Source organism: Berghia stephanieae, chromosome 6 (assembly GCF_034508935.2).
Source record: "Berghia stephanieae isolate SIO BIC M18660-M18661 chromosome 6, UCSD_Bste_1.3, whole genome shotgun sequence".
NCBI classification, from domain to species: domain Eukaryota; kingdom Metazoa; phylum Mollusca; class Gastropoda; order Nudibranchia; family Aeolidiidae; genus Berghia; species Berghia stephanieae.
In genome coordinates, this window is record NC_088365.1 from 49037891 (window position 1) to 49053081 (window position 15191).

Consider the following 15191-nt stretch of genomic DNA (forward strand, 5'->3'; position numbering starts at 1 on the left):
ATCATCATCATCATCATCATCATCATCATCATCATGATGATGATGATGATGATGATGATGATGATGATGATGACGACGGAGATGATAAATAAAAAAATTTTTAAGATAAAAACATCTGTTTAACATTCATTCGAATATTTAACATACAAGGATGCATGACACTATCAGCAATCAGAGTAAAAATGTTGTTTACTAGAAGACAAGAACATTGTTTGTCACTTTAATTATAATAGTTAAAAATCAAATATATAAAAACTAAACAAATCATTTCCAAACATGAAATAGCTATAACTTTTAAACTGTTTTGATCATTCCAATTTAATGGGTTCTCTTCAATTTATATCTCTATCCATTTACCAATTAGAAATTACAAACTCGCAAGAACACGCAGAATTTTTTCGGTGGTATTTTCCAAAAAATGAAAATTCAAAAGCTAACTTGATGCATGCATAAAAAAATCCAATCGTCTTTAAAAATTGAAACAAAATGATATGACGGGAAGATTTAAACCAGATCAGGGTTTTTGAGTCCCGAATGAAATGTAACAAAAGGTTTGAAATAATTAATCACGTCTAAAAAAAATACATAAATTCTCCCAGACACACAAACAATCAGTATATATAAATCATGCTTTAATGTTCACCTAAAACTGGACCTTTCATCCCGAATCGATACGAAATGGAGGAGGTAGAAGAATAAAACAGTCAAATGAGACAAATGGTGGTGTTTAGCAAGACATAATTGATACAAATCTATTGCAGTACAATAACAAAATGCAAGTAAAGGAATTGTTTTAAGAAGAAAGTGAAAAACAAACAAAAAATAGTTGATGTGAATGTTGAATGGGCAAGAATATGAAAAGAGAAATATCTTATTATTTTTTTAAGTAAATAAGGGGACACGTGTACGTTTGAAATTTTGAACATGCCCTTTATTATCTACTCCTGTTAAGAGTTGAACATGAACTGACGAGTCACATGATTTTATTCAATTGTTCCCAATTAAGAATTGTATACGAGATAGTTATTATGATATATGAAACTTAAGTTTCAACTATTACAAAGGTCAGAAGAACAAAAAAGGTACAGAGCTGACATTTATAAGTGAAACTTCTTATTCTCACTTCATAGTGTATTTGCATATTTCTTAGTCAATCATTTAGAAAGCTAACTTATCTTTCATGAAGATATTTTTCTATCAGTTAATCAGTTTAGTGTGATTGAAAACTGACCCGATATATTTATGTGTTATAAAGATACAGCTAATATTCAAAAAATGCAATGAATGTATTTAGGTGCCTTTTCCCTGCCTTGACCAAGCATCATAACTGACCAAATAGAGATACTGAAGCCAGGTGAAAAAATGTTGCATATAGCCTTCAATAGTTGAAAAATAATAACAATTAATTGGTATTCTACCAATAAATTAAGTAAGATAACAGGGTGTTATAATCTATAAGAGAAAAGAACGGAAAGAATATAAGAGTTATCATTTAACCCCATTACGAGAGGAGATCTATTTTACTCTAACCTCACAACACACCTTATCATTTTCATTAAAAAAGCACATAGGCCTTGTTGAAGCCTAAGATTCATAATAGTAATTACTCTGTCGATGAAAATAGAATTTTGATTTAAAAGGAATTCAGCCTCATCGTTAAGGGTTAATGGAAAATTACTAATAATTCAATAGAGATTGTGATTGCTTCGATTTGTGGTCAATTTGTTTTGTTTTTCTGTTGTTGTTTTTTTTTTTTTTTTTTTTTTTTTCTTTTCTTTTTTTTTTTTTTTTTTTTTTGGGGGGGGGGGACTCTTTTGTTTGTTTCTTCTTTTCTTTTTCCCCCATTTCTACACAACAAACCAGTAAACAAGCTTGTTTTTTTTTTGTTTTTTTGTTTATAAGGGTTTTATGGCGCTTGCAACACATTAAGGTCACATCAGCACCAGTAAAAAGTTCTAGAATTACAATTAAAGCACCCAAGAAAAGATAAGACAAAGGGGAATTGGTTCAAATAGGAAACAGATGAAGATTCCAAGAGCACACAATCAAAGTACTTAGTTTGAAATCACCTAAAAGTCTCACCCAGACACCAGCACAAGATCCCACTAAGAGGAATACACTCAAATGTTTACAAATCATATGTTAAAAATAAAAAATAACAATACATAACAGAGATGATTTACAAGGAAAAAGATATCATCTCCCAAAACTATATCTATACGCTCGACTGTTTTCCTCCCAGCCAAGGAACTCCAGCCAGGGTCAGGACAAAACCAAGTTATCTCATTCCAAGAAAAAGACAGAAAGCAATTTGGAAAACAGAAATAGGTGGATAGAAGACACAGTAAGTCCCTCCCTGCCCACTATGGGAGGTCAGGAACCCCACCCAGAGTAAACAAGCTTCATCCCACGGTATTTTGCAAGTTTATTATGAGGTCAGATGAAAATTCACAGGCAACTCTATAGAACTGTATGAAGTTTCATTGCACTCCGTTGGACAAACTTTCAGGAGCAATTTTTCTGTAAAAGTCATTGTAATAACATAGCCAGCAAAGATATATACAAAAATTAATATTTTTTGCCTATTCTTTAAGATGACGTTTGAATCATCATACAAGTTACGCCATTGTTAAAAAGAAAAGCCACTGACATTCATAGTGCCCTTGCAGATGCTTTATGAGATATGGAAAAATTAATTCAAGCAGCTGCCAAAACTTACTGATTTAAACCCCCAAAAAATGATTCACAAAAATTCGTCAACCCTAAATTCAAATACAAAATCACAATCAGTAATCAGTCAAAAAAGAAAAAATGGGAGTCTGTGGTATGGTTAGATGATTATTTTTTTTTACAGATCTGGAGGGGGGTAGGGAGAGAGAGAGAGAGAGAGAGAGAGAGAGAGAGAGAGAGAGAGAGAGAGAGAGAGAGAGAGAGAGAGAGAGAGAGAGATGGGAGGGAGGGAGGGAGGAAGGGAGGCAAGGAAAAGAAGGTAAGTCCATAATATCATACCTCAAATTTATATACAAAGGGTTAAAAATCCCCAATCACCACAAAAACCCAGTTAGAAATCAGCTCCGGTTCTTGGAAACTTTTTCTCTCACAAATTTGAAAAGTCATTTGAAAAGAACAATGGAAAAGAACCAAAAAAAAAACAAAAAAAAAAAACTTTTGGTTTCGATATCAATTATGTACTTTTCAATCATTCATTATAGATTATAGGACCTTTAACCATTAAATGTTTCTGGATAAACTAGAGTCATGAAGAGGTTATATTCTAAATAAAAATGTTTTGTCGTATTCAAACCACTCAAATCAAAGAGCTGAATAAAAAAACCAAAGGGGCGATGAATTGCAATGAATACCGCCACCAAGATAACTAACCAACCCCCACCACCATGGAGATTAGCAAATTAGTGGTTGGATGGGTAGAAGAAGAATGGTCGACGGAGACTTACGACAAGAAGCTAGTAGCCCCGTGGGTGATAGCATTGATAGGGGTGGCCACAAATTCGCCTAGTTGCCTGAGGGATGACGTCATCAAAATGACACTTAATAATAGTCTATATGAATACCCATTGATGATCAAAGACCAAAATCATAATAATAAATACATATTAGATTTCTGATAATTCGAAGAACAAGATTGTGACTTTAAAACATTCTTGTATGTTGCAAAGGTAAGACCTGCAGACTAGGACAAAAACCTTGATGATTTTTTCTTTAAAGCTTATAGATAGAACACAGTTGACGTCACTCAGGTTTTTGTTATTGTTTTTTTTTTTGCCATCCACATTTATGAGTAGTTCTCAATTAACTGTATTAACCAGACTACAAACGTTCAAGGTTAGAGTTGAGTGTGTTGGTCCGTTATATTTCTGGATGGCAATGTTGTAAGTTTCTTAGCCAAGCGCACAGCATCTATAGCCATTATAAAAACACCACTTCACCTATATCATGACAAAGAGAATAACATATAATGACATTTCAAATGCGCATAAGACCTAGGGTTAGGGGCAGGGGTAAAGAGTTGCTGTTTTCAAAACATAGCAATTTTTTAAAATTAAAGTATGTTCCTGACTTGGTATCACAATATCACAACATAAGAAATAGGATTTAATTGGAAAATAAGTGCTGAGGATAAAGGGATATCTTTCAAAACCAGTTTCAACCACTAAGCTGGGAGTCTAGGAAAGTGCACCCTTTCCAGACAGGGTTGACAGGTTGGAGTCCTTTCTGGAAGGCTGTGGGGATGGGGGTTGCCGGATCATACCCATTTATTGTGCGGCTATGTGGTCTTGTGGTATGACCGGAAGGTCCAGGGTTCGAGTCCTGCTCTGAGCGGCAATTAAGTCGAGTCCTTGGGAAAAGGCTCTTTACTCACATTCTCTCACTGAAGGTGTAAAAGGAGACCTGGCCGTTAACAGTGTTGTTTCTATCTGTAAAAAAATGCAATATCGCCTAACATGTGTCACATCTCATCCTAAATGTTAAGTGTTCCTGTTCGCTAAGACCCTTGAAAAGCACACTGAGCCTGTTTAGTGAATATTACACAATATAAAAGCTCCAGTTTTGTTTTGTTTTTTTTTAATTAATCACAAATTCCAAAGACCCTCCTTTGTTTCGGAAGCTTTTGTTCCATTCCATCAATGCATAAAGTCAATCAAGCAAAGGATATGAGAAATAAAAATCAATAGATATATATTGTTCGATTGTGCATAGATTTTGTTTGTCAATAGTGATTGTTGCTTTTATTTTTGACAACCGTGCACATGTAAGCACAGCCAGTATTTTCATAGTTATATAACACTGACACGAGCATCAACTCTTTGGCTTTTAAATTTTGAAAAAGCATAAAAGCGATGTTTATGGATGTTTGTGGATATTCTCAAATCTATGACAGAAATCTACGAGAAGCCATCTCAAATGCAAACAAGACGCTGTCTCTTCCTGACACACTTTAACATTAACAGTCACTACACACATACACACGATCACACACACAAACATGCATCATAGATTTACACATATACAAACACCCATCATTGATTTCTTGTTTTAAGAGCGACAATAATAGTTTTTGTTTTTGTCAATGTTTTTATCATTTGGTCATCGATCCATTACAGCAACAATGTACTAGGATTTTTGGATTTTTTTATATAAATAACCATAAACGTCGTCATTCAGCGAATAATTTGCCATTCATGAATATTCATGACATTGTTATATATTCATTCATTACATTTGGCAATCATACTGCAATATAAAACACATCAACTTTCTCACAAACCCGTTACATCCATTGCTTTCCTATCTCATCTGTTACACCCAATGAAGTGTATTTAAAAGGAGAAAAATTAACATTACAGCTATGGGAGTCGAGCAAAGACAAAAAAAAAAAAAAATTTTTAAGATCTGGCTGATCTGAAAACAAAATGGCATATTGACATTATGAGACGGATTAGAAGGTAATTGAGATGGGTAATAAACATGTGTGTGTGTGTGTGTGTGTGTGTGTGTGTGTGTGTGTGTGTGTGTGTGTGTGTGTGTGTGTGTGTGTGTGTGTGTAAGGAGGGAGGGGAGGATCCTGACTGGTTGAGCATTCCAGTCACAAGTAAAAGGGTCAGTTTTGATGCCCAACTTAAAATCAAGAATTATTTTCTGGTCTCCCTGTCCATCCAGCAGTAAATGTGTAGCTGGCTCATGTTATATCTGGTCGAAATATCTTTGCCAGACCAGTAATCTATCAAAAGGGTAAAAAAAGTAATTATTTCTCTCCATTTTACCCTACAGAAACCAAATGAAGTCCATCTCCTAAGGCCTTATGTGTGTTTTAAATTGTTTTTAAGGGATTTACGGCACTTGCAACAGTGCAACACATTTAAGTCATATCAGCCCCAATGAAATGGAAGAAAATGAGATAGTAAAAAGTTCCAGAATTATAATTAAAGCACTCAATAAAAGGTAAGACAAGGGGGGATAGGATTAAAGAGGGAACATGTGTAGATTTCAAGAGCACGCTGTTAGTGTACTTAGTTTGAGATCACCTAAATGTCTCATCCTGACAAAGAGGAACACACTCAAATGTTTACGAATCATATATAAGTAAAACAAAAAATAATACAGTGCATAACAGAGAGATGATTTTAAAGACAAAAAATATCCTCTCAGCCAGGGTATCCGGTCAGGGCCAGGATAAAACCCAAGTAATCTTATCCCAAGACAAATACAGAAAGCATGTTGGAAAAAGATATCGAGGGATAGAGGATATAGTAAGTGCCTCCCTGCCCACTATTGGAGGCCAGGAACCCAACCCAGGCCTCGTGTGTGTGAATATGCAATAGTCAGAAGACATTTAAATAAAATCAAACCAGAATGTTTTAGGTTTTCAATTCACTCTTCCTTTCGAAATATATCTGAATAGTCATTTCTTCAAACTACAAAAAAAATATATATATAAATATATTTGGTGATTTGGTGCAGCATGCACGGGACAATGGCATACTTATTTGGCTTTCTGACTACCCTAAAACAAAAATAATGGGCTTCTCATAATTGATCACCAATTACACATTAAAATCCACTATAAATTTGGGATTTGATTTGTTTGGTTTTGTTTTGTCTTTTTGTTTATGTTTTTGAGTATCTTAAATATCATGAAGCATTACGGGGATCAAATGATGGAAAAGTAAATTACACATAAAGGGTGGAGAATGTAAATAAATAAAGTGCAGTTCAACACTTATTACAAAAGCAATAGAAATATAATTCGATATAAGGCTAAGAATTCTTGTACTTGGGACAGCATTCCTGGTAGTGATGCATTCAAGATTGATACATATGATATATCAAAAAAATAAAAAAGGAAAATAATAAAACAACAATAAACATGTAAAATTCAAACACGTCATTCTCCTTAAAAGTAAGAAGATTAATACCAACTGACAGTTTAGCTTTTAACTTTTTCGCTTCCAAGCAAAAACCAGCTTATCACAACCTTAGTGCGTAAAACCATAGTCTGGAAACAATATCTGATGACCTCTATAATGACTGTATTTTAGTAGGGTAAAACTCATTTGGACATTGCTCTCTACTTCTGTGTCTCGGCTCCAAATCCAGTACTTATTAAAAATTCCATAAATTTTTTTGAGCTGTTAAACTTGATAATAACTCATAAAATCTAATGATTTATAATGTATAACTTGAAAACTATACCATACTGTGTAGGTGGCAATGGAGAAAGGTCAATAACAGTGTTTTGGTACTTCGTTAGTAACCACTTGAAATTCCCCACAAAAGGCAGTTTTACGTCAAATCAACAGTAAAACATTATAACTTTAATATAACAGAGAATGTTTCTCAAATGAATGAGTCCTTTCTCTGCATAACTTTAATTTCCACGAGTTTCCTTGGTCTAGACAATGAGGAAAATCCCATACAGAGAAATCAATGACGGAGAATACTGATGTGGTCCCAGTACAATTGAGTTTATAGTTGATGAACAGTTTAAAATGTAAAAGGAGCACATTTTTATAAAAATTATTTCTTGAAACAACATTGTTATGCCGATCAATTATTCATCTGAAAACAGCAATATGTTACAAATTAAATTTGAAGTATCCATAAAGTAAACGAAAAATTATCACAATTTCAAACTGTGAGAGCAACCAAATAAGAATCTTTATAAATCAATAAACAAAACTGTAAGGAAGAGACAGACGGTTGACGAACAAAAAAAGTTACATATCAAAAATAAACTTGTATGGTAGTAATGACATATTACTACAAACTCGAAAACAAAATGAGACAGAAACTAAGGGTATGTCAAATAACTCAATGTTAACAACCAAGCTTTGAATAAAAACAAAAAAAGTTACTTCTCTCAGACCAACAATAGCAATTTCCAGAGATATGAAATTCAAAAGCTACATAAGCTGGCAACACAAAAGCGAACGCATATAAATGCATTACGAACTATGATAAAAATATTTTTGGCTGAAAATCAAATTCTGTATCATAAAAGACGAACAATACCAAATTGTTGGCAGATTGGTCTAAGAAGAAATCAATGAATATATAAACAAGAACTCCATTTTTAAAAATAGATAAAATACAATGATGACGACTGAAAAAAAAAGCAGTCAAAGTAAAGATACCTGGAAGGGGAGGTTTGGACTGCTGGTCTGGTTACACGTGGAGGAAGAAGATAGTAAAACTTGTACAGACAGACAAACGGTAGGGAAGGAGTTGGAGTAGGGAGGCAATCATATCAGATGCAGCACAATTTCTAAGCTCAAATGTTCCACGAGAACCACCATATCTTGATATATTATGAAAGTTATCAAACATTTGATAACCTTTTTGTTTTGTCTTTGTTTGGGGGCTTTTTTTTTTCTCAGCAAAATTTCCGATTAAATCTAAGAAAAGTATTAATATTAAATGACAGATGAGCGTTGTCAACAACTCCATTAGATATTTTCATTTATTATGTCTCCCGATTCAGCCCTGAAAAATGAGGAAATCTAATATGGCTACACCATCCATCTGCGTTGGTTTATTTTTCCATGATTTAAAAAAAAATATTTTTGAATCTAAGTTTTTCTTGCTAGGCATTCTAATTCACATGTTTATATAATAGTTTTTATTTTACATGCAGCACTTTATGAAGTCTGTTTGTAATAGTTGATGTATAGAGAACAGCTGTAAATTCTACTCAGTTGTCAACCGAAATCCACATGTTCTCACTCACTGTGTTCAAACTTCGGAAATTTCAATCTTGTTACAAATAAACTAACCCTTTGATATCGACAAAGTCTATAATTAATGAGATGAAAGTGGCAAACATTTTCAATAAAATTCATGAAACTCGCAACAATTCAGATTTGTTTTTGATGAGTTAAATTTCTCCCACCTTTTCTTTCTTTTTTAAAAATTTGTTTGTTGTTTTTTTTTTTGTTGTTGTTTGTTTTTGTTTTGATTTGTTTGTTTTTTTTTCAGATGATTTATCCTTATGCATTTCCCTTCTTTTGAGGTGAGACATAATACAAGTATATCTGGACAAAAAACTATCCAACAAATCATTTCAGAAAAGGCATTATCATTATTATTATCATCATCATCATCATCATCATCATCATCATCATCATCATCATCATCATTATTATTTATTATTATTATTATTATTATTATTATTATTATTATTATTATTATTATTATTATTATTATTATTATTATTATTATTATTATTATTATTATTATTATATTATTATATTATTATTATTATTATTATCATTATTATTATTATCTTATTATATTATATTATTATTATTATTATTATTATTAATTATTATTATTATTATTATTATATTTATTATTATTATTATTATTATTATTATTATTATTGTTTCCCTTACAAATTAATCACATTCAATCAAAATTCTCATAAATACTCCAAAATAAGGAAAAATAAACAGAAGAAAAAAATGAAAAGAACCAACGACGATAACAAAACAAAAAGATTTATAACCAGCATTTGTGTATGTAGGGGGAAGATGTATAACCAGCATTTGTGTATGTAGGGGGGGGGGGGGGGGGGAGAGGAGGGGGATGAGAGGGAGCTAAGACTCCCAACTTCTGCCCATGTCTTTGACCGTCATATGGTCAGAAAATGATATCTAAAGCTGGCAGTGGCAACAACGCTAGGGTCTGGGCTGGATAAAATATTAATTCAAAACATAACGAAAAAAATAAATAAATAAATAAAAGCTGGAAGGGCGAGATTCATCGTATAATATTAGGTCAGTTTGTTTTCAAATCAATTATTAATACCTTAAATCAATAACCATGAATGGTATATCACAAGGATAAACAAATCAACATCCACATGTGGGACATATTGATTACAGGATTACAAAACTCAAGAGAAAGGCCTGATTTGACACTGTGACTATTGTGTAAATGATAGCAGATTTTCCTCCTCTGTAGAATATGAATATTATGAACGAGTAGACATATCAAAATCAGAACCACCTTGCTTTGTGGATAGGCAAAGCAGAGCTAGAGCATATTATAAAGTTTAAGTTATTTAGCTGCAATTGCTGCGGTAACTCCGGAAAACATTTGAAAATTGATTTGAATCGCCAACGGCACCTGTTTATATACAAATATATTATATATATTTTTGCCATTTCCATAATCATTTTTTAAAATTCAGTGCTGCAACAAAAGTAACTTGTCTGTGAGTGTATTGTGTACAATGAATATGTAATGCTGAAAAGATTATCCTTATGAATATATAATATATATAGGTGAGAAGAACAAGCATAAAACAGCATTTAGAATGATCTGTGTTGTTACTCTTCCGAAATCAAAGAAAGAAAATTTTAACATAGTAAAGAAAAGTGACTAGTGCAAATAATACTCTTCAATAGTTGAAAAGTAGAAAAAAATGTATTTTTTTAAACAAACAAAAGTTTGCTTTGATTGCTTTCTTGAAAAATTAATAAATAATATGCATCATTCAGTGTACAATTGTAAGCCAAAGTTAAAAGTTGTTTTATATCTAAGAAAAAAAAGAAAAAAAAGTAATAAAAAGTAATTTTAAGGCAAATCTATTTTATAAACGCAATGTTGTTGTTTTAATGCTTTATCAACAGCATCAAGTTACATAAATAGGCACATCTAGGCTGCTATGCAATGACAAAAACGGTTCTTTTTCCGATTTTGGTGGGGAAAACTTCATATGTGGATTGATAAAGATTACCCCAACTTGTCACTGGTTTCGTTTAGCCCCCCCACCCCCCCACCCCCCCAAATTCCCTGTTTTCCACCTACCTATTGTATCTCTTGAGTTTCTGCAGGGAGTACTTGGAGTCTGTGCCCCCCTTGGAGACTGGCAGACTCTCCAGGTTGGACTTGAGGACGTTTATGGAAGACTTGAGTTCCTCTAGATACATACTCTCCATCTCTTTCAATACAAACTTGGGGTGGCGCCGGGTCTGTGGATTTCACATGTTCTGATATCACTGTGTTATTACAATGCTGATCCACATCATCTTCAACTATTCATTTTAGTTATCTTCAAATGTTCAATTAAGTTTTTTATGTAAGCACTGCATTAGAAGATTCCGCACTGACTACAACAAAACAGTTTTATCGTTGTTGTAAGGAGCAATGTGAACAAGGAAAATAAGAGAAGCATACCCCATTGCATTGACAAAACCGTTCTGTTGTGGGAGTTTGTTCCACAGAACAAACAGTGCTCAACACGACTGGCCGAACTTGTCAACAGGTTTGTGATAGTGAGAAAATAGATAAGCCTCCACAAAACTGTTCGTTGCTTATTGTGCCTGGTGATGACGAAATGATGAGGGTTGAACTCCTCTACACTCTACATACACTACTCTTCTGCCTTTTTTACATTGCGCTGCATCCGCAGCTTATCATAGCAGTATTCTATCAAAATATTAAACTGTGATTATTTTCGAGCAAAAGTTTTTATTCTCTACTGTCTTCTAGCACTTTTCTATTCACTTCAATTCTTGCTATTATCAAACACCCCCCCCCCCCCCCCCCCATCCAAGATTTAAACTAAACATAATAATTTTTTTTTACTCCATTACCTTAGCCATCATCTCTACATTTTGTAACCGACCATCCAGCTCTCTTCTCACTTGGGCTGCCTGCTCGTCAGCATTGTCCAGCTGGAAAGAAATGACATCATTAAGACAATGCGTTAAATTCAACATTGATATAGTTAGAAGAGATTTGTGCATCGCATCGAATGTGACCCACTGCCTCAATACAGTAGGCAAAGTGTGTGCAGGGATGCCTACTTGAAATTTCAAAAATTCGTACTTTCCAAAGAAAAAAAAAGAAAAATTCACTTTAAATAGCTTTAGAAATAAATAATGTTCTCAGCATGATCCAAATATTGTTTTATGTTTTAAAGGGTTTTACAGCGCTTGCAACACATTAAGGTCATATCAGCGCCAGTAAAAAGGAAGAAAATGGGATAGTAAAAAGTTCTAGAATTACAATAAAGCATCCAAGAAAAGAGAAGACAAAGGAGAATTGGTTCAAATAAGAAACAGGTGTAGATTCCAAAAGCACTCTATCAAAGTACTTAGTTTGAGATCACTAAAAGTCTCATCCAGACACAAGCACAGGTCCCCGCTAAGAGGAACACACTCAAATGTTTTACAAATCATAATATATAATATAAAGAAAGCATAATACAGTGTATAACAGAAAGATGATTTACAATGAAAAAAACATCATCTCCCAAAACTAACTATATATTTGACTGCTTCCCTCTCAGCCAGGGTACCCGGCCAGGACCAGGACAAAACCAAGTAATCTCATTCCAAGACAAAGACAGAAAGCAAGTTGGAAAACAGATATAGGGGGATAGAAGATACAGTAAGTACCTCCCTGCCCACTATGGGAGGTCAAGATCCCCACCCAGGATCCAAATATTCTCCAAAGTCCTGAATATAGGTTCTAAGAAGCTAAATTTTCCTTCTCAACAAGATTTATTGTCAAAGAGACCTATGCAGCTCTGTAGCTGGAACCAAAAATTCGTATTTTTACGAATTTTTAATGGTACTAGGCAGGTCTGCACCGTGTGTAGGAAAATAATTTAAAAGATAAAATAATCAGTGCTGATGGTGACAAAAAGTGTGAAAAGGGAGGAACACTTTGAACGTTTGCCTTTGAGCCATATTTTTACTGCATCAACCGCCACTATAGGAGCAATTGAGATGATGAAACTAGCTAACTTCTGGAGAGTGGGAAACCTATGCCTATTTGTTCCACCACACATCAAGTTCTCACTACCAGGACACTTGATGGGAAGGGGTGGGGGGGGGAGGAGAGATAGAGAGAGGAGAGAGAGAGAGAGAGAGAGAGAGAGAGAGAGAGAGAGAGAGAGAATGTAATTTTTTTGAAGGATGAAAACTAGCGTGAAGACTGAGATATCTTGAATTAAATATTGTATACCAAAGAGTGTTTTTATTTAGAGACACCAGAGTGCACAAACGCACACAAACACACACACACACACACACACACACACACACACACACACACACGCACATATATTTTAAAGAGGGGAAGAAATAACAATTTATAGGAAGATAAGAGTAAACTTGGATCGCAACAAAATGTAAATGTAAATAAGAAAAATGGAAGGAAAAATGTGAATTAATAATTGGTTACCAGTGCATCATCATCACAACCACAACCCAACACCACCACTACCACCACCGTTATCGTCATCATCATCATCACCACCACCACCACCATCATCATCATCATCACCATCACCATCATTGATGTACCCGGTATGATGATGTAATTCATCTTTTACAAAACAACGAGCGCAAAATGGCAATAATGTTTTGTCTGTCTTTTAATCCGTCTCATTCTTATAGCAATCTTCAACAACAGAGAGGAGAAACAGCTAATCTTTATAGATGTGTTTGTGTCTGTGTGTGTGCGCGCGCTTGTGTATGTGTGTGTGCGCGCGCTTGTGTATGTGTGTGTGTGTGTGTGAATGTGTGTGTGTGTGTGTTTGTGTGTGAGCGCGTGTGTTGTCTGATTCATCCATTCAAACACTACATGGAGTGAAGTAATGGATCGATAATTATACAACACTGCATAGCTACACAACAGAATGAACACAGACACACATACACATATTATACACAGAACACAACAATAACATCAACCACCGCTGTCACAAACATATCGGGAATCTATTGTAAAAATAGCTTGATCTATATATAAATAGCAGTATCGAAATTGCCGTCACCCAGCTCTTTGTTATTGTTTTAGTCAGCCATTTTTATGAGTTCTCACTAAATTGTATTAATCAGACGTTTAAGATTACGCAGTGTTTTGTGTGTTATTACGTTTTATCCCGTTGACGGGTGTTATAAAATTTTAAACTAAACTTAACTAAACGCATAGCGCTTGCAACACATTTAGGTCATATCAGCGCCAGTAAAAAGGAAGAAAATGGGATAGTTAAAAGTTGTAGAATTACAATTAAAGCACCCAAGAAAAGGGAAAGGGAAGACAAAGGGGAATTGGTTCAAATAGGAAACAGATGTAGATTCCAAGAGCACACTATCAAAGTACTTAGTTTGAGATCACCTAAAAGTCTCATCGAGACACAAGCATAGGTCCCCACTAAGAGGAATACGCTCAAATGTTTACAAATCATATGTTAAAATTGAAAAGAATAACTACATAACAGAGATATGATTTATAAGGAAAATAATTTCATCTCCCAAAACTAAAATTATATATTCAACTGGTTCCCTCCCAACCAAGGACTCAGGCCAAGGTCAGGACAAAACCAAGCAATCTCACTCCAAGACAAAGACAGAAAGCAATTGGAAAACATATAAAGGGGGATAGAAGACATAACAAGTACCTCCCTGCCCACTATGGGAGGTAGGAACCCCACCCAGATTTTATATATATATATATATATATATATATATATATATATATATATATATATATATATATATATATATATATATATATATATATAAATGTAAATTTTCACTCACATTATTCTTGCCAAGACGATTCGTTTCAGTGTTCCCACCTCATCAGTCGGCATAATCCATTAATATATATATATATATAAAGACAAACAGACAGACAGATAGAGACAGACAGACAGACAGACAGACAGACAGACAGACAGACAGATAGATAGATAGATAGATAGATAGATAGATATAGATAGATAGATAGATAGATAGATATATATAATATATATATATATATATATATATAGACTATAAACGTTCAAGGTTACACATAGTTTTGTGTGTTGGTCCGTTATACTTCCAGATGGCAATGTTGTGAGCTTCTTAGCCAAGCGCATACGATCTATAGAGTAATGTGATTACACTCTGAGACGAGGGTATTGTGCGGCTAAGTGGTCTTGTGGAATAGCAATCGTTTTCGGACGGAAGGTCCTGGGTTCGAGCCTCGCGCGCGCATAGTGAGTCCTTGGAAAAGGCTCTTTACCCAGATTCTCTCACCGTACTCAGGTGTAAAATGAGTACAATAAAATATAATAATGGTTTTTTATTATTATCATCATCATCATTATTATTATTATTATTATTATTATTATTATTATTATTATTATTATTATTATTATTATTATT

The 15191-nt window shown here is 33.9% G+C and overlaps 1 protein-coding gene across 12 annotated transcripts in view; it reads right to left on the reverse strand.

Annotated features, from left to right (window-relative positions):
• LOC144975180 (calcium-dependent secretion activator 1-like) overlaps positions 1–15191 on the reverse strand; it is a 107953-nt gene that overhangs the window by 67972 nt on the left and 24790 nt on the right. For 7 of the 12 annotated variants that reach the window (XM_078918985.1, XM_078918982.1, XM_078918983.1 and 4 more), the window contains exons 2-4: positions 11619–11699; positions 10831–10994; positions 3456–3521 (exon numbers count right to left, since the gene is read on the reverse strand). In XM_078918985.1, the coding sequence (XP_078775111.1) occupies positions 3456–3521; positions 10831–10994; positions 11619–11699 (311 nt within the window). The remainder of the gene's footprint in view (positions 1–3455; positions 3522–10830; positions 10995–11618; positions 11700–15191) is intronic. The other 5 variants (XM_078918988.1, XM_078918989.1, XM_078918991.1 and 2 more) reach the window with 1 other exon arrangement.